At 40.7% G+C, this 20,679-nt stretch overlaps 2 protein-coding genes across 2 annotated transcripts; both read left to right on the top strand.

The window, feature by feature from the left end:
* The first annotated feature begins 8,458 nt into the window (after positions 1–8,458).
* On the top strand, positions 8,459–19,908 carry cops8 (COP9 signalosome subunit 8). Its single transcript, XM_080902650.1, has 7 exons — positions 8,459–8,595; positions 9,251–9,321; positions 9,469–9,517; positions 10,911–11,043; positions 18,347–18,454; positions 18,572–18,634; positions 19,342–19,908. The coding sequence occupies exons 1-7, from the start codon at positions 8,524–8,526 to the stop codon at positions 19,419–19,421; spliced, it is 576 nt and encodes a 191-aa protein (XP_080758776.1). The 5' UTR covers positions 8,459–8,523; the 3' UTR covers positions 19,422–19,908.
* Positions 12,089–17,394, top strand: trim63b (tripartite motif containing 63b). Its single transcript, XM_080902649.1, has one exon. The coding sequence runs from the start codon at positions 12,724–12,726 to the stop codon at positions 13,771–13,773; it is 1,050 nt and encodes a 349-aa protein (XP_080758775.1). The 5' UTR covers positions 12,089–12,723; the 3' UTR covers positions 13,774–17,394.
* Positions 19,909–20,679: the final 771 nt, after the last annotated feature.

Below are 20,679 nucleotides of genomic sequence, written 5' to 3'. Positions count from 1 at the left end.
CACGATATTTTTTTTAAAATATGAAAACGTTTTACAATATCCTTTAAATTCCAAGGCTGAGATATTAAAACTAGTTTTCATTCTGATTGATTCTTGCGCTGAAATAGCAGCTTATAGTCAAGCTGTGTGCTCAAGTGGTTTTGAAAACCTGCAAACAAATTGCACAGAGCGTTCAACAAATAGCTTAATCAGTCAAGCAGACCCCCAGCCCTATCTGGCATTTAAAAAGTGGACACTCCGTTCAAATAATAGCCCAGAGGTTACAAGTAATCATCACAGAACAATTCTCCTGTTCCCCAAGGAAATAACTCCGCAAAGCAGCTGCATTGTCCTTTTCTGTAAGCCCACAGAGTAATAACTCAGGTCGACACAACAGTGTTCACACAATGTAAAGGGGAGAAATGACAAGACTGTGTGATTGGCACGTTGTTTTTCTTCTTCCTCTTTAATATTCTTTATTGAAAGAGTTATACAATAGGGCGCATATGAGGCATTATGAGAACAAAAGAACAACAGAGACATAGCAAATTCAAAAACTACCAGGCTGACCTGACCAGAAATAACAAAGCTAGACAACTGTTCAAGAGGGTTAAAACAACTGATATTTTGAGGGGGGTATCTTTTTAAATGATCTGAATGAGTGCATCTACCCCTGTGACAGACTGGCGACCTGTCCAGGGTGTACCCCGCCTCTCGCCCTATGACAGCTGGGATAGGATCCAGCACCCCCCCGCGACCCTGAAAAGGATAAGCGGAAGCGAATGGATGGATGGATGGAGTGCATCTACAGGGTGGGCAATTTATATGGAAACACCGTAATAACATGGGAATGGTTGGTGATGTTAAAGTCCTGTTTGTGACACATTAGTAGGTCTATATGTGAGGGGGCAAACTCCTCAATCTGGGTGGTGACCATGGTGGCCATTTAGAAGTCGGCCATCTTGGATACAACTTTTGTTTTTTCAATAGGAAGAGGGCCATGTGACACATCAAACTTATTGGTAATGTCACAAGAAAAACAATGGTGTCCTTGGTTTCAACATAACTTTATTCTTTCATGAGTTATTTGCAAAGTTCTCTTTGTTCACAGCCATTGACATGTCGAAGAGGTTAACACCTGAGGAGCGGATTGAAATTGTGTTGATATCTGGTGAACGCAGTAACCGGGTCATTCCAGCAAATTTCAATGCAAGACACCCTACGAGACCACCCATCTCCCATGCTACAGTTAGCAAACTGCTTGCTAAGTTTCGTGAAACTGGTTCAGTGTTGGATTTGCCAAAATGTGGACGCAAGAAAACTGTCACTAATGAAGAAACATCAGTGGCTGTCTTAGCATCATTCAGCAAGAGCCCACAGCGTAGCACTCGCCACATGTCGCAGTGGCATTGGTCGAACATCCGGATATTAGCTACTCACAAATGGCACCCTTACAAACTCCAGCTACTGCAGCATCTCAACGAGGATGACCCAGATCAGCGCACAGAATTTGCAGAATAGGCAAAACAGAAATTGGAACAGGACCCTCAGTTCACACAGAAGATTTTGTTCAGTGATGAGGCAAACTTTTATGTGAATGGTGAAGTTAACAAACCAAATCACCGCTATTGGTCTGACACTAACCTACACTGGATGGATCCCTCCAAGACTGTTGGAACAACAAAAGTGATGGTTTGGTGTGGTATATGGGGTGCAACGATAGTGGGTCCATTCTTCATCAATGGAAACCTCAAGGCCACTGGATATTTGAAATTGCTACATGATGATGTGTTTCCCTCTTTATGCACTGAAGCTGGCACGTTCCCTGAGTTTTTCCAGCAAGATGGTGCACCACCACATTATGGGTGCCAGGTCCGAGCATTCCTAGATGAACAGTTTCCTGGAAAGTGGATTGGTCGCCGTGGGCCAGTTGAATGTCCCCCAATGTCTCCCAATATGACCCACTTAGACTATTATCTTTGGGGTCATCTGAAGGCAATTGTCTATGTTGTGAAGATACGAGATGTGCAGCACCTCAAAATATGGATATTGGATGCCTTTGCTGGCATTTCTCCTGTGGTGTTGCTATCAGTGTGTGAAGAGTGGGAGAAGAGGGTTGCATTGACAATCCAACACAATGGGCAGCACATTGAACACATTTTATAAGTGGCCAGAAACTTGTAAATAACTCATGAAAGAATAAAGTTGCGTTGAAACCAAGCACACCATCATTTTTCTTGTGACATTACCAATAAGTTTGATGTGTCACATGGCCCTCTTCCTATTGAAAAAACAAATGTCCATATAAATTGCCCACCCTGTACGATCTCCCTCTACAATCTCCACCATTGTCATCAGCCTCATTATCCCTAATAAGAAAACTGGTGTTGCTCTTGGCAGTTTGCCTTCTACCAGAAAGGCTTTCTGAATTGGTAAATACTGTGACTCTGCAATCCAGCTTAATCAAGTAGCTTTGGTATCAAAGCCTCATCTACCAGTAACTTGAGAAAGAAAATGAATACATTGAAGAAACTGATGTAAACTGAAGTAAACTATTTAATTTACCAGTCAGGCCCTGAGTTTGGGATAGTGACTGAAGAAGGAGACCTGTGGTATAGGCAGTTTATGATTCCTGTAGGCTCAGAGATAGGGCTAGACACTGATCAGCTTCAAACCTGGCCAACCCAGACCTTTCTGTTTGGACCTGTTAACTGGGGTAGACTATTTTATTTAAAGACTACATGAAAATACTCTGCAGATTAGTGCAAAATAAACAGGTCAGTTTGCTGTACTGTGATGGTTTTAAAGTATAGAACAGTGTGTGACTGGTGTACAGTGACTTTGGTGCAAGTTGGGATACAATCAAGTTTAGCAGAGATGAATCTGAAGTTAAGCTGATGATGTTTAGATGGTTCATACCAACTTTAAACCATCTAGTAAACAGTTCTCCATCCCCTACACTGACTGAAACATATGCGTACATGTTGTTGGATTGTGTACAACAAAGTTTTGTATATCCACAAAGAGCAGTGAACCTCAGTGCATATCCATATCAGCTGATCACAGCCTGTACACTAAGAAAATTAACCTATTGTAACCTACTTTTCCCCACACTGAGTGGCTACAACTGATGTTAGGGTTCCCCACATGCTGAATCCCACTTTAACCTCTTCCCTACTCCCCTTTTCCTGTTCAGAGGCAAAGTCACCCACTACAATGTAGACAACAGAAAATATAGGGTTTTTTTAAGCTTCCTTCTTTTCCTTCTGATTCAAGCTGAATATAACTAATATTAAAAATTAGACTAAAGTTTGTATTCCCATCTTCTAATATTATTTTGTTATTGGATAAGTAGCTTTGCACAAAACATTTAAGATTTTTCTTGTTAAACCGGACACAATAAGGTAATATTTGGAGAACATGAGACACCTGCATTCATTTTTGTTAAGTGAAAATAAGCAACCCAACAATTCCTCTCAGTGCATCCTTCTGCCCAAAGACTCAGTCATGCATTCAGCGTCATTAAACTCTTACAATTCAGAGATCAAAGACCCATTTTCTCAGTTATTTATAGAAGCCTAGCAGCTCTTAGTTGTGGAACTAAAGCCACACAACATCACATCATTAACAGTGTTTTCTCTTACAAAAATCACAGTTATTTTTATAATAGGGTGTTTATCTCATGGTCCTGGATTTCCGACGTAGGTTTTTGCTTTGGGACTCCTTTGGAATTCTTCTGCCTTCAGGGTCTCTTTTTGTTTGGCTTTCTTTTGGTCCTTGGTTTGTTGTCTACATTTTGACTTTAATTTATCAGGACAATTTCTGTTATTATTACTGAGTCTAATTATCCCTCAGGTTTCTGATTTCTCTTTTAACTTATGATCTTTATATTTTTCCAGTTCTACGTATTAATTATTTTGTTGTGTTCACTATAGTTGCCTGTGTTTTCACGTTTCATTTTTCCATTTACTTCCTGTTTTTCGATACGTCATCAACTTGAAATAAAGGGTCGCTTTGTGTTATTTCCGCCTGCCTTTTGGAGCCTGAATTTGGTACCTCAATCTGCAGGACATGACGGTTTATGAGGCTCTTAAGATGAGGGATTTTTTTTTTTCATGTTTTCCCCATGTCAACATTTGATTGAGTCAGAGAGTCTCAGTAATGTCTGGAGCTGAATCATGCACATATATAAAGAATTAAGAACATCAAAAGTCCTCATTAATTCCGCTGATGCAGCACATGGGGATTTCTTCTCAGAGCTGAACACTGAGATATATTTAGAGAGGAGAAGCTAAGTAAATAAAATCTGTTTTTATTATTATTCTTTATATTCTATTCTATGTTATCCACACTTCAGAGAAAGAAGCTGTTCTGATGTTCTTTATGTAGTTCATCGTGATTCATTCATGTGTTTATGGGATTCTCTTTCAGCATTATTAAACTATTAAGACCACTGCTTTGCATTTCTTTGATCCTTTCCTTTGGCCTACAACATAACAGGGATTATGGTCCCTATATACTTTATTGATTTATTGAGGATTTGACAGGAGGGTCAAGGTAGCACATCTGAAAAGTCTTCTAGGTTTTCAATAAGTGGCTGCTGAGAACTGTAGTACTGTGATTGTAATGTAATGGGAAGTTCCAGAACGTTGAATTTGTCTGCACTGGGTCCTGCTTAAGAGTCCACATAATTTATTTTTCTATTTTGCATGCAACAGTAATCTCAAATAAATTGGTCCATATGTGTTGTTTTACAAGATATCTATTATTTCCATAGAGATTAAAAAGAGCTTGTGAAGCTGATAAATTGATTAGTGCATGTTGTGTTCCAGCATTGATAAAAACAAATATTTAGGAGGTTGTGACCTCCAAAAATGAATTTTAAAAATCTCAGATTTGTCATTATAACTGGATTTTTTAAGTAATTTTAAAATGTTGTAATTAAAGTGTGAAAAAGATGTCTGAGGGGTGGTTTTCGTTTGTTTTTACACATTTAGTGTTCCTTAAGATTGCAAAATACCACCCTCAATGCAGATTTAAAAAAAAAATCAAAAGCTTGGAGAATGATAAATTTTCTATATCAACAGTTCAATATCTATCTAAATGAAGAAAACACATGAGAGCTGTGTCTCAGTTGCCAAGCTAATTTTTTAGAGGTTGAGGGGATAAAAAGGTATGTGTAGTCACCACCATCAAAGGCAAAGAAAAGATCAAAAGGAATTAAAATAGAGGAATGCCCACCACTGGCAGGAAGATCATTAGTTTTTTTTTTTTTTTGTTGTTTTTTTTTTTGCCTGTCCCGTTTGGCTCTTTTGCCATCAGAATTGTTGTCTAAAGGCAAAGAAAGATGCCCAACGGATTTACTTTACCAAATTGACCATCCCAGCCTTGCCGTAATGGTCCATTTGATTCACCTTTTATTGTTTATTTTATTTTCATTTAGTGACATACGGGACAGACTTGACTGGGGGAAAGAAGGGGAGAAAGAAAGAGGGAAAGAGAAACAGCTGAGAAGAGGGACGGGGGAGAAGGGCAACAGACAAAAACCAACAGAACGGGCAGAAAAAAAAAGCAGAAAAAAAAAAGCATATATCGATCACCTGGATCACCTGCTGAGAAAGAAAAAAGAAAACAAGCAGAAGAGAACAAGAGTAATAGAATAAACAACATCACAATGATATATGGGAAGATGACAGTAAATACTAAATATTAAACATTATTGTGCAGCACATAAGATCAACAGAACACAGTGTGCTTTGAGGTAGGAGCCAAAAAGGGTGTAGTTTGTGGGTGTGATCACCCGTGTGTACACCTGTGAGCATGGACGCGCTTGTTTTTTTTTTTTTTAAAAGGTTCCTTCATGTAATAATCTGCTAGAGGGTGTGGGGGGGCCACAGCCCCGTCCTCTAGGGCATGAAGCAGGTATGGAGGAGATCAAAACTCCAGACATCCAGAGGCCCCCAGAACACAAGAGACCAAGGAAGACCAACAGAGGGGCAGCCGCGCCACTGTCCCAGAAAGAGCTGAGGAGAGTCCCAGATGAGGGCTCACTCAGCAGCCGCGGAGCAGAAGCCAGGGGGAGTTGCAGTGACGCGCCCGTGAGCTCCGCCGGCAGCCAGCCGGGCTGGGAGTGACGGAGCCCCAGGCCGAGAGGCCGGGGGCACCCCACCTCCGAAGTGGCCCGAGCGAGCCCCAGGCTCTAGGCCCCGATAAGCGGCCGCCAAGGAGTGAGCCGGTGTGTACCTGGACGTCCATCCCCGGACACAAAGAACCACCAACGCACCGATGTCTGAGGGAGTCCGCCACTGGCAGGGGAAGTGGTGGTAGGGGGAGATAGGCCTCCAAACCTTGGAGGGCCTGAGATGTCCCCAGAGAGGTGGCGCCTGACACCCAACCTGACATATAGACACAGAAATATAGGCACACACATATACAAACATCCATTCCCACCCTCATGCTCTCATATGCACTTACTCCACACCCAACCAACGTGGAGACAGACATAAAGAGACGCTGTACACACGATCACAGGAAGATCATTAGTGAATTCAAAGAAAAAAAGTATCTCTCAGCACTGGGAGTGTTATTTAAAGAGTGATTGTTTCCCTGGTAGAAGTACCAATAAATGTAAACTTGCATGTATATCTTAAATTTGACAAACTACAGCATTTAATAATAATGACAAGAACTTTTATATGAATAAAACTCATTAAACTCTAAATTTACTTAAAGAAACAACAGTTTGTTATACATAGCTTGTAAGATTTTGCCCGTTTATAATATATTTAAGCTTGTTTGCAAGTATCACGTTTTCACAATCTAGTAAAAAGCTGTCATCATCTTTCATTGTCCACAAAAATCTTAGTATAGTTATGTGTTTGATGAACATTGTAGGAGTTTTCTAGATTATTTTTAAAGTGTTTTCCTCTTAATCTTTTGCCCACACAAAAAGTGTATAAATGTGCTTATTTATTCCTGATATTAGGACAATTACTTACTGTCAGAAATGGTAAATGGCCTGCATTTGTATAGCGCTTTTCTAGTCCCTAAGGACCCCAAAGCGCTTCACATTCAGTCATTCACCCATTCATTTACACACTGGCGATGGCAAGCTACATTGTAGCCACAGCTGCCCTGGGGCGCACTGACAGAGGCGAGGCTGCCGGACACTGGCGCCACCAGGCCCTCTGACCACCACCAGTAGGCAAACACGGGGTTAGTATCTTGCCCAAGGATATTTGGCATGCAGTCAGGAGGCAGCCTGGGATCGAACCACCGACCTTCTGATTAGTGGCTGACCTGCTCTGCCACCTGAGCTACAGCCACCCCAGAAGATTACACACACAACAGTCCTCTCTGCACAGGTGACAACTAGCCAGCAAAACAACACCTGGTTGTAAGCTAACATTATGGCTGCTAATGTAAGGCTCCAGTGTTCTAAAAATCACACATATCCCTCTGATAAACAGTTTGATTGCATTGATTGCAGTCTTCCTCTGTGTAATTCAGACATGTTTGTCATACAGCTAAAATATGTATTAGGGCAGCTTCAGGGTGAAATTTGTTGAACTGACAAGTTTTTCCTTGTCACCAATGGCAAGTACTTAATTTTTAGTAATCTTTTTTTCAGAATGCCACAGCTCTGAGTCCAGCAGAGTCCAAGATCTCCATTTTGAAAAAAAAAATAAAAATGAGGCCATAGCATATGATTCACATACCCAGTGGCGGTCCTAGCCTGTGTGGCTCCCTGGGCAAACACTCCCTCTGCCCCCCCAAACACACACACACACACAGACAGACATACACATAAAACATATTAAGGATTGTACATAAACATAAAACTGTTGTTGGAGCCATGCTGAATTTCACCAGAGAAACACACACACACACAGACATATGAAGAGAGAGAGAGAGTGCGCCTAGTATGCAAACAGCCACCAAACAGCCATCATAATTCATCATACAATGAGAACAGAACAAATCAACAATTGACAATGATTAATTAATATTAAAACCTGTAACATAATGTATTGTTTGGAGTTTAGTCTGTTACTGTTACTATTTTTACCATTTCTTCTTGGAGCATGTAACCCACATAATTTCCTTAGGGATTAATAAAGTATTCTGATTCTGATTGTTTCAGAATACATGACCTGCCATTATCCAATGACACATCTGCTTACCTGTATCTTGTGCTCGTTTCTCCTCCTCTTCCTTTCTCTTTTTTCTAAGCTGAAGACATGATGGCTTTGAACTTTTCTTGTCCATCTTCCATTGGTTTTAATTTTACACTCTAGTATGAACACCCATCCCTCAACCCGAGGATCACCACAACATAACCTAATAAACCTACACCTTAGTTCACTTTGTCTAGGGTTTATTTAGAGGATTTCGCACAACCCAGGATTCACTGTAGTTTGCGTTTTGGCCAGCAGAGGACGCGGGTGATCACACACCCGACGTCGGACTCGTAATAATACGGCGAAGACACCAAAGAAGAAGAAGTAGAAGCAGAAGTTTCCGGTGCAACAGCTAGGCATCATCATGCCTACTGCTGTGATTATGGAGGAAAATTTTGATAAACTATTAGAGCAGTGTGAAGCCCAAGAGCTTGAGGTAAGGACTTTGTGATCTTAAATATGAACAGGAAGGTCGCAGAGATTTTGTGGCTTTGAAAGCAGGATGGGAACGCTGCGGTTTTTAGATATATTAGGCTAGCGTACTGGCTACGAAACCTAGCCTGTGTGTAGCCTACCTTAAAGCTCTGTGAAATTAACTTATCAAACACGTTTTCTCGTAGGCGAAACATTCTCATGTTAAAAATGAGATATAGGCTGTAGCAACGTGTTCATGTTGGACTGCTCTTTGCTTTACCTTTGCCTTTACTTGTCAGCAGATAGTAGGAAGTTAGCGATCATAATCTCTCCGTTAAATTGGAACATATCTGCAGGTCATGTGTTTGATTTAAGAACCTTTAAGTCTTATCTGTGTTGACAGTCTGTCTGTCTATCTGCATGCAGCCTACGGACTGACAGTTTATAGTATAAGAATAAATGAGCGAGACTAGTACTGTAATGTTAGCAGGAGCTAAAACTATTAACTGGACGCTTGCTGTTGGCTGGGTGAACATCAGCGACTATTATTTTTTCTTTATTATGACAATAATAAGACAATAATAATAACCCGTTTTCTCTGAGAAGTAACATTTGTTCAGTTTTCCGCTTGTTTTAGTTCCAATGTTTAATCGCACACCTGCATTTCTTTGTAACAGGCTCCAGGGGGCATTGCAACACCTCAGGTCTACGCTCAGCTGCTGGCGCTCTATTTACTTAATAATGACATGTAAGTCTCTGATCTCTATGTATTTATAAAAAGAAATACATTTAAATCTATATTTGGGTCTCAGATTGCAGGTAGCTGATTTAGTTGATGAGACCCTTTTTACTGCCTGTATCTGTATTATGAATGTGTTGTGTGTTTTCCTAACAGGAATAATGGCAGGTATCTGTGGAAGAGGATTCCCCAAGCAATAAAATCGGTAAGCTTGTTAAAACATGTGTAAACATTGCTAAAAAAAAATAACATTTGAGCATGTAAATGTGAACAGTAAATGCTGTTTACTTTAAAATCCAATGTTGGTTTTATTACATTTTTCAAACCTACTCATACTGTCATGTACACAGTTACTAGACACTTTGTAAGGTGCACTTTGCTAGTACTGGATGAGCCCTCTTTTGCCCTCAGAGCTGCCTTAATTCTTTGTGCATTCATAGATTCAACGAGGTGCTGGTTTTAGAGGTTTTGGTCCATGTTGACATGATGTCATCACACAGTTGGTGCAGATTTGTTGGGTGCTTATCTCTGACATAAATCTCCTATTCTGAAACCTCTCTAAACGCTGTACTTGCTTAAGATATGATGACTGTGGAGCCCATTTGATTAGCCTTCCTATCAGTTCGAAACAGTTTGACCATTCTCTTCTAAACTCTGTCATCAACAAGAAGTGGCACTCATTTGATTTTTCCTTTTTTCTGAAAATACAGTGTAAATCCAAGATGAAAAATCCCAGCAGATCAGAAGTTTCCTAAATACTCAGACCAGCCCATCTGACACCACCAACCATTCAAAGTGTCTTGTATTACCATTCTTCGTCATTCGAATACTCAATTTGAATAGCATTTTGTCTTTGTCTCGTCTTGTGTGAATGCACTAAGTTAATGTCATGTGACTGGTTGATTTAATGAGTAAAGACAAACTCATGGATTGGAGAAGTCCTTTAATGACTGAGCAGCCAGATCCATCATAGCATCACAAAGGGATGGCACAAGGAGCCAATGGTGAGAGGCTAATAAAGATTTCTTTTTCTAGTCCCTGTTTGCTTTGGATCAACTGGAGGCTTTTCATGGAGCTTTCAGAACAATATGATAATAAGGAATTATATTCTAGCTTCAAATTAGAAGTTAGAAATGTATGGTCTGTGTTTTTCATCACCTTTTTGCCATTGTGGTGCCTGCATCACATTTAATATTAAGGGCATACCACCCTGACACAACCAGTTCCATGTTTCTAGAAAAATTGCTCAACTTTAAATGTAAGTAACTAAAAACATATGTAATTGGCATTTTCACTTGTATTGCAAAATGATCTTAAGTCCTGGCAGATCAATTTGCCCCACAGGAAAAACTTTTTGGACCTGCTTAGACAACCAAGAGAGCACTATGAAATAAATGGAATTATGGTACTGCCAATCAAGTCATGACTTCTTGCCAAGTCCAAGAAAAGACAATTTAAGGATGATGGAACCATTGTGATCCAACAGTGTTACATATATATTGGGCTGTGAATGTTCTTCACAGTAGCATTAAAGCCACTACCTGGTCAAGTGTTGCATTCTGATTGTGTTTGAAATGCTTCTCACTTGTTTCCTGCAGGCAAATCCTGAATTAGCAGCTATATGGGCAGTGGGCCAGCGTATTTGGCAGAGAGACTTTCCAGGGATCTACACAGCCATTGCTGCTTATCAGTGGTCGGAGAATATTCTTCATGTCATGGAGGCCCTTAGAGGTAACCAAAAAATGTTAAGAACACTAGTTGACTTCTCGTGCCTCACGTTGACCTGTTATTACACTCTTCAGATTAATTATGCTTCCAAATATTCTTTATCTGATATATAAATTTGGCTCTGTTGAAACTAGGAACTAAGGCAACATGTTCTTTCAGCAGGTTTAAGTGAGTTCAATATTTTAAAAAAGTTTCATAAATCATTTAGAATAACTGCCAGCAGGGGGCAACAGCTGAACCCAGTCAGGGCTATGAGGCAACAAAGCAATGGGAAAATAAACAGAAACCCTCATGGTCATGAAGGGTACATCAAATAACCACAACAAGATACTTGCATATTAAGAAGGTGGTTGCGTACCTACATATTTTTCTGTTTTTCAGATCACCTTCTCAACTTCAAAGGAAACATCAGGTCATAAAGTTATATCATCTGATGGTCACAGTTCTAGCTGCATTTGTATCATGTGTCAATTACATTGTGCAACAGTTTAAGAATAGCTTCTCACTTATGTTTATGACACTGTGTGTTGATCAGATATTAATGCTCAGAACAGTATGTCATAGCACAGTTAAGCAACCACTGGTCATAACTGCTTAGTAGATGTGTGAATAAACATTAACAAAAAATGTGCAACAGTCAAGAACTGCAGCATTTATTCAAGATTACATTTTTTTGCAATCTGACTGTACTTCCAGGCACTTAATGTACTGAGTGTATTCATGACCATCATACAGCTCACACTAATTAGAATATTGCATAATATATATTTTTTCCATCAATGTGTTAAAAGAATACATTTCCAAACGTATAAATTAATCTGAATATTTTTAATAAATCTGTTTAAATCAAAGCCACAAAACGAAGACATTAAATATATTGAGAACCTAAAAAGTAATAAAATATATTATCATCTTACCTTAAATTTAATTTAACAGTCTCACTAAATTGTGGATTTTATTATTAAACTCATCAGGTTCCAGTGCTGAAGAATAAGCATTGCAAAAGAAAGAGACTAGCAGGTAAATTATCATTTAGAAAAAAGAGGCTTAAATGTTGTGTCCGTGGTAGTTTAATAAACATAATTGATCCTCAGCCATTTGCTTTTACCGGTTAGTTTAATTTAAAACGTATGAAAATTGCTTTTCTGTACAGTCACTCCATTTACTAAACAGAACCGGTTACATAAATTGGCACATTGAGCAGATAAATGAAAAGAAATCAAATGGAAAAACAGCCAAGTCACAGGATCTTGACACAGACTTGTTTACCAATAATACTGAGCCCTCTTTCTCAGGTCGAGCTCCTCTGAGCCGGTCACATGGACCCTGTTTGTCTGTACTCAGTTGGCCACTTGGGTCACTGTTAGAGGGGACTCTGCGCCCACTGGGGCATGTGACACATGCTGCAATGGGTAGGAGGGGGAGTTTCGGTGAAAAGATCCTAGGCTAGCAAGCGGGTAGGAATGCCTGGTGGAAAGGATCGGGTGTCACCAGCTGTGAGTGTGCAGTATAAAGGACAGAGCCGCTAGCTCTCAACCAGAATAGATATCAGCATTTCAAGTACGGCACACCAACAGGAGAAGTTCTTAGACGCTGTACTCTCTTTTAGCGACTCAGCTTTTAGCTTTCTCCTTGTGAGAACATAAGACTTCCTAGTCTAGGTGTACGCATAAAACTTACGAAATGGACATCCAGAGGACAGGATCTGTAGTTCGGCCCCCCAGCCCCATGGATAGCCTTGAGAAGCAGCTGAGCTGCCCCATCTGCCTGGACATGTTCACGAAGCCTGTGGTCATCCTGCCTTGCCAGCACAACCTGTGCCGTAGCTGTGCCAGTGACCTCTATGACTCGCGCAACCCGTACCGCTTTTCTGGTGGCGTCTTTCGCTGCCCTACCTGCCGGTTTGAGGTTGTGCTCGACCGCCATGGTGTGCACGGGCTTCAGCGAAACCTGTTAGTGGAAAATATCATTGACATCTACAAGCAGCAGCAAGAACTAAGTGGCAGTGGAAAGACAGAAACCAACCTGAAGCCTAAAGAGTCCAAAGAGCCAAAGTGCCAGGAACATGAGGATGAGAAAATCAACATCTACTGTGTGACCTGCCAAACACCCACCTGCTCCATGTGCAAAGTGTTTGGCCAGCATAAGGACTGTGAGGTGGCCCCTCTAACAACTGTTTATGAGACCCAGAAGGGTGAACTGAGTAATGCTATCGATACGCTGGTGACCAGCAATGGTCGCCTGCAGTCTCTGCTTAATCAGATGGAAGACGCCTGCCGTGCTGTACAGGAAAACGCTCAGCGTGCCAAGCAGGGCCTCGCTGAGCGGTTTGATCTGCTATATGCTATCCTAGAAGAGCGTAAGGGCATTTTACTTGAGCAGATTGGGAAAGAGCAAGATGAAAAGGTGGCAGCTCTGCGGGCACTGGCTCAGCGTTACGGTGAGCGACTGCAGGCCAGCTCAGAGCTGACTGATTCGGCTGTGAGGGCATTGGAGCAGAGCGGAGCTGCTGAGTTCCTGTTGGCTTCGAAGGGCCTTATCACACAGACCAAAGATGCAGCCAAAGCCTCACTGGGGGAAGAGAGGCCCGAGCCAGGCTTTGAGAAGATGGACCACTTCACTATATCAACGGAGCGTGTTGAAAGAGTCCTTGGAAAAATGGACTTTGGAGTGGTTGGAGATGATGATGAATTTGAGGATGCAGAGGAAGAGGAGGAAGAAGAGGAGGAATGATGAGACTTGGAAGTTGTTTTGAACTTAAGTACTCTTGAAGGTGTTTTGAAATAGGGCAGTGTTTGTCTTGAGGACTGAAATATTAAGGAGGTGAAAGAGGATGTGGGCTGAAACTGTTTGCCCTGTCAGTGCAATATCTAATTTCAGTGTCATATTCATTCTTTTTTTCTTAAGTTCTTTTTATACTTTTGTACCTCTAAGTCTGTTAAATGTAGAAACAGGTAGTATTTAGGAATAGTTGTTATTTTAGATTTCCTTTCTCACTTTTTTTGTGGAATTGGTGATCAACTGACCTCGATGTAATCACCAAGTCTGTTGTTACTGGTAATAAACCTGCATGAATTGAAGCAGCAATGTTCTTTATTTTTAGCTCAATGTAAGCCCAACTTAAAATATTGATTTACTTATATTAAATAAATGGGGCTTAAAAGGAAAAAAAAAACCCTACATGACTTAGGATTATTTTGGTGCTACAGACTTTTGGAGTGCTTCCATCCAAATGGTTCCCAGTCTGTTGCTGCTCTTACTTGGCAGTGGACTGTATTTAAAAATAAAGCCCCTTGCCATGTCCTGTCTGCTTTGCCTTTGCTGGTGAAAAGTGGGGGCTATTTTTAAGAGGTGAGATGGTGAGAGGTGATAGCTCACCCTGGAATAGACTGACAGGGAAGGACAAGCCAGGTCCCGTTTCTCCTGCATAAAACTCCCATCCTCCCACTCACTGATGTCTTACTCAGCACCTCCAACCCAACTCTGAAGTGTCAGAGGGGCATGCTAAGAAAGGCCTGTCCAGTTGCCACACAAGTCATTCTCTAGCGGCCAAGAGGCCATGGTAAAAATATACATCTTCCCTGAGGCTGGGTTACAGAAAAAACCCCTTGAGATGATCGGCCTTGTTGGGTCAGGAGCATTTGAATTTACAGATGGTCAGCTGCCAGAAAGTTGTTCCAACACAAGAAGCAGTTTTATAAGCTGTGTCTCTTTTTAATAGGAGTTTTTAGCATAGTGATGCACAACAAAATGGGTTTCATTTGGATTTCTTGATTTAAGAGGTTGTTTGAATCAGAACAGTATTTAAATAAATAAGGATTGTGGCTATTTGATCTCAGGCCTCCATTTCAGGGACGACACAGAGGACACCCAGTCAGTTTTTATAGTCCAACATATTTTTTTTAGTTTGTTTTTGGCTAAGCTTTTGTTTTCAGTGCAGTTTAGTTTGTCTACAAAAACTTTGTCTTTATTCGAGTCACAGTTACAGTTTGTTTTTTAAGGTTCAGGAAAAGAATTATTTAGAATAAGCTTCTGTAACATTTTAGTGAGACAGAACACCTCGCCAGAATATGATTATGAATTATTTGTTCAGGTCCCCTGAATCTTTTGGATATATTTAATGGTCCCCACCACACACAAACCCAAACACACACTGATCTCAATCAGTAGAATCACACCATTCTTCAAGCACTCTTCCTTTACATAAATAAAGATTTTTTTTATTTTTTTAATAAATTAATGGAAGAAACAAATTGGTGTATATAATGGTCAAACTTCCCTAGAGCTGGACCCACAGATCATCCCCCCCCCATGCTGAAACGCCACCTACAGTCATGACTTTGGTTAAAACTCAAGCGCAGCTGTTGTGTAAACGGTGTTGACATATTTTCCAAGACATGTGTTCAGCTTCTTTTTGCCTCTTTTCGATAAGAGCAGTAACATTTAGGACAGGAAGCTCGTTGGACATCACAATGGGAACGCGCTCTTGACAATCTCTGGCCTTCCCCTACACAGCTGTCTTTTCTCATCCCACTTGTTATTGTTACTGCTGCTAACGGCTGCAGCAGACAGGAGGATGATTGTTGGTATACACACAACCCGTTGCTAGGCTATAAAACACCAAAGGCCATAACCCCAAGGCACTTGCGTGATAGCTGCTGTAGCAGCAGCGAATACCTGCCAGCGTATGTTGTTTTTGAGGCCCTGTCACTCCTACAGTAATCTCCACAGCACGTCAAGTCAGGCTAGATAAACAGGGCAGTTTGGAAGCTGAAGCCAGAGCCTGCTGATAAAGTCTTCAACGGGTCTGTGGTGTGAGCTTATTTGTGATTCGGCTTAAGCATGCTTCATTTAACAGATCTTTAATTAAGTGTACTTGATTGTGGAATTCATTTTAGCTCAAGTCAAAGTTTCCTGAACAACAAATGCAAGATTTCACTTAAAGCAAACCCAGATGGTATGATGAATTAAAGACAATTTTTTTGTTAAGACTAGCTTTGTTTGATTTTCCCAGAGCAGTTCCTGTTAGAGCTGCGTGTCATTGTGTGTTTGTTTGGGCTGGGATGAAGTGACTTGCCAAACACATACAATTACCACAAGAAAGGTTAAAAATCTGCAAAGTCAGCAGAGTGAGAAACAAAGAGCTTCTTCCAAGGCCAGTGCACTGTCTAGTTTTAAAGAAATCAGCATCAGAATTTGTTAAGTTCCTTTCCCACCACATTCTCTGAAATTTGGTCCAGGGGGCGTTGTGTAATCTTGCAGATGGACAGAGAAACAAATACCCTTACTTGACATTTACTCAGGATGTAACAATGTTGAAACTAAGACTAAAGCCATGATGCAGCTGTTCAGTTTTATTAGGATGATACGTCTCATACTTAAAACATGAAGTTGGGAAAACGCATTACTGATGATGTATGCATCATCAGTAATGCGTGAATGCATGTTGGGAGTGACAGATCTGGGTTATGGCATAAGTGAGACAGTACAAAAGATGGAAAATCCTCTCCAGCATTGACATTTCAGTATTAAGTGATGCCCCAGGGATGAGATCAGTGATGCACGCTACATGAGTGCAGCTGACCATAGCAGAACAAAGCCTCTGAATATCCATAAAACTAATCAATTACCTTAAAGTGTTAAAGTCAGTGGAAGAACACAAATTATTGCCTGAAAATGCAATAATGATTGGGCTTGAATTTATTGCATTGCATATTCAAAATGGAAATAGTTTGATAACCAGATTTCACTATTAAGGACCAAAGGCAGTGATAAATCATGTAAAAAATAATAGAAGACAAAAACAATGTTCCCCCTCAATCCATGGAGAAATCAGTGAGTGATCCCAAGTGACCTGCAAAAATCATCAGATTTTGTGTACATCAGCTTTACTTTTTTCATTCAACCCATGCAAAATATTTCCAGAGTTACAGACCCTCAGAGTGCAAAGGTGTGGGTTGAAATTTGGAGCTTTTTTTTTTTTAATCCGCTTACTGGTCCAGGATTTTAACTGCATGAGTACCAAAGAGATCCACATGACCTCTCCAGAGTTGAGGGAAAAATAAAAAACACATTAAGTTCTGTTTAAAAACTGGAGCCAAATCAATTTTACACCCACACTAAGGGTCATGGTCTAAGGAGAAAATGTTTCTGTCCAGCCCTGTAACCAGTTTTGAGCAACATTTTAATGGGATATATCATAGTTGAAATAAACTGCACCAGTTTAATGTCCACGAGAAGAAAAAAGCTTTGGTACCATAAATGTTTAATATGTTTCTGATCAGAATCGTGTTTATTGGCCAAGTATATGTGCAGACACATACAGGGAATTTGGTTCCGGTAGATGGTGGCTCTCAAGCACAGTGATGTAAAACACACACACACACACACACACGTGTCTATATATACACATTACACATACATACACAAAGCTGTGTAAACCAACTATAAATAACGGATCTAAACTTATATACATAAAATACAGAAATGAATGAGGTGGAATGAATACTACAAAATGTACACAAGGTGCAGCTGCAGTCTGGCAGTGGGAGCAGTGTGACAGGTCAACTGTTAAGAAGGGAGATGGTGAGGGGAAAGAAACTGTTCCTGTGTCGGGTGGTCCTGGTCTGCAGGCTTCTGATCATTCAAAGGGGGGAAAAAACTCTAAAGTATGATTCATGAATGATTGCTAGCTTGTGAAAACAAATTATACAAGCCCCCCCCCCACCACCACCACACACACATTTTCATACTAGCCTCATCGTCCAGCCACAGTTCCTTTTGGGTCAGAATAATTTTCCTTGTATTTTGACAGTCTGTAATTCTGGCAGGTTTCATAGCATGAAGGTAAAACTGTACATGGCTTTTTAAATATAATAAAGTTGTGCTCAGAGGGAAAGATCTATTCAGAATACTTTTTAAGTACATGTTTCATATGTAATTTAAAACAGCCTGTGAATATAGATTATTTGTGCTTTGTACGTTATGAGATGAACAGTCTGTTCAGTGGTTCATTATAATCTGATGTGTTTCTGGTTCTCAGAGCTTTGTTCCTTAGAATATAATAAATCACTCCTGAAGAATTGTTCGTCTCAGCATGTGACCTCCTGTGCTGTTGCTCATTAGAAGTGCTGTTTACACGAGACATGTTGCTTAAATATCATGTTAAAATGCTGTAACATCATACTCTCCTCGTGCCTGGAAGCTCCCAGCAAGTTGCCCTGTTTGCTGTGCACTTTAAATAGAACCAGAGCCTAGATTTAGCTCATATGCACTCCATATGCACCTATCTCATATGTCTTCACAGAGAGCACACGGCAGCGGGCGTACAGCCTTGTGGCCCAGGCGTACACTTCCATCGCAGCGGAGGATTTTGCTGCCTTTGTGGGCTACTCTGTGGAAGAGGCAGTGAAGGGTAATGTTATATCTGCTTTTTTTTTAATCAGTCAGTAATCTTGCTCTCAATTTTATCACATTACTTTATACAAAGTTATTAAGAATTTTTTTTTTCTTTTTTCCCCTCACTTCAAAGGTGTGGTGAGCCAAGGCTGGCAGGCAGACGCCAACACCAGAATGGTGATGCCCAAAAAACCAGGTAGGTGGCAGTGTTGCTCTGTTAAACTGCGACCAGGATGTACCCAAAAGGAGCATCCAACTCCCAGGCTTCTCCTCCCCGGGGATTTTATTAGACACATAAAAATGCTGTGAGCACAGATTTAGGACTTGGGTCATGCTGACATTGTTTTTCCTTGAAATTCTTGAAGTATGTGATTATCGTCCATATAGCCCAAATTTTATCACGGTCACATGTCCGCGATTCAAAGCGTCAAGGCCTAATCCACGGGTTTGTTGATTTATGTGGACATACCAGGGGACATCTGTCTTATCTGTAATCATCAGAACTTACTGCATGACTGAAGCATCTGCTGCACACATGCATGCAACCAACCAACCCACCCACATGAATCCCCCAACTTTCTTCCTTAGTTTTTATTGGCTCTTTTAGTTGTTATTGGCTCTTTTAGTTGTTGATCTCACACCAGAAACGATTCTATTTAAGATGGATGTAAAAAAATTGTGCTGGCCTGGCAGGTAGTTGTTGTTTAACAGGTGAGGAATAGTCTTGAGCTCACTTCTAGATGTGAACAGTAGGTCTAACTCGAATGAGCTGAGCTTCAGAGTCCGAGCATGTGGGCTAAAGAGCTAAAACTGAAAGGATGTAAGAAGATCGATAGCATTTGGCACAAGAGGAATCTCCCTCTGACTCAACTTCTCCTCCTCCGTGTCTCTCTCCTTCAACAGATCCTCCCCCTGTCTCGTTGGTTCCAAATGAGCAGCAGTTGGCCAGACTCACTGACTACGTGGCTTTTCTTGAGAACTGATAACCCACCACAGCCACTGCCACCCGTTTTCACCCGCTCGGTACTGAGGGAGAATACAAGACTCTTCATCCTTCCTGCAGCCCTGGTTGAGACGTACACCCACCCCACCCCCCATCATCTTGCATGATTTCTCTGGGACATAGCTATTTATGTTCAGCGACTAATAAACCCTCTGCTCTTGATGTGTTGAAAATTTCAGACTGTGATGTTGTACATTTTTATGCTCTTCGCGAACCCACCTGATGTCTAGATTTGGCCGTTTTTCAAAGGAAGCTTCATTTTCCCGTCACCAACTAATTCTTTCCTCCCAGCAGAAATACACAAACCAGCTTGTACAGTCCACTCCTTCTGTTTTAGCATTTAAAGTTGGCCTTGATATAAATGTCATCGGGTAACAGGAGTCTTGGCATGCATGCATCACCGTACGGAGACCTCATTTTGAAATTTTATGTTTTGACTGGTGAATAAATATTTTGCTGTTTCTATATTTCTCGTACTGTTCTTATGAGTTTTGTCTGTAATTGGTGTTGTATTTCAGAGTCAACATACACTGTAAATGAAAGTTTGTTGTCTTCTGTGGCCCAATATGAGGAAGCAGCCCTGTATTTATGTATGATTATGGACCACCAGGTAAGTTGATATTGGAGCAAATGGATATTTATACCCCAAAATCACATAAATTGTTCTGGAAAATGAAACGAGTTGCAGTTTAATCCTGGCGGTGGAAGGCAAAACTTTAAACACACAAACATTTTTTAACATCTCTGCTAAATATAATAAACTTTTAAAGTGATGCTTTCTAATTAACATCAGAGAGCTCACGGACATTTTTATTCTGATGTCATATCTGGCTGCCATCTGTTCCTCACTGCTGCAAAATAAAAGCCTGTATAAGGCCTCTCTGTTCTGTTTTGAGGCATAATTTGAAATGTGCACTTCTCCTTTACTTTGTAGTCATTTCAGCTTTTATTGTAGCTGGCACTGGAAGGGAGAGGCAGCCATTTGATGTGATTTAGTGTGAAATCCTGGACATCGGGGCCATTCCTTGCACTTTTGTGGTTGCAAGGATCTCATTTATTTCATGGCATGGTTTGCTTTGTTTTGAAAATGCCACATTGGACACGACTGCAAGCATGAAAATTGCCCGTCTGTTTACATTTGCTGCTGTGTGTCCTTTTAAGTCTGTCTCGGTCTACAGATTTGCAGCATGTAAAGGGAACTGTGAACTTAAAGATACTTCTCAGGGACTGGCACTGAA

Source organism: Rhamphochromis sp. 'chilingali' (assembly GCF_963969265.1).
Source record: "Rhamphochromis sp. 'chilingali' genome assembly, chromosome: 14".
NCBI lineage: Eukaryota > Metazoa > Chordata > Actinopteri > Cichliformes > Cichlidae > Rhamphochromis > Rhamphochromis sp. 'chilingali'.
Note: the sequence above shows the minus strand (reverse complement) of the source record. Positions and strands in the feature narration are given on the sequence as shown.

Excerpts from the sequence above, each read along its gene's own strand:
- cops8 (XM_080902650.1), top strand. The coding sequence starts at position 8,524 with ATGCCTACTGCTGTGATTATGGAGGAAAATTTTGATAAACTATTAGAG. Across the intron at positions 8,596-9,250 it reads GTGAAGCCCAAGAGCTTGAG|GCTCCAGGGGGCATTGCAAC; the intron begins GTAAGGACTTTG and ends TCTTTGTAACAG. Across the intron at positions 11,044-18,346 it reads TGTCATGGAGGCCCTTAGAG|AGAGCACACGGCAGCGGGCG; the intron begins GTAACCAAAAAA and ends ATGTCTTCACAG.
- trim63b (XM_080902649.1), top strand. The coding sequence starts at position 12,724 with ATGGACATCCAGAGGACAGGATCTGTAGTTCGGCCCCCCAGCCCCATG.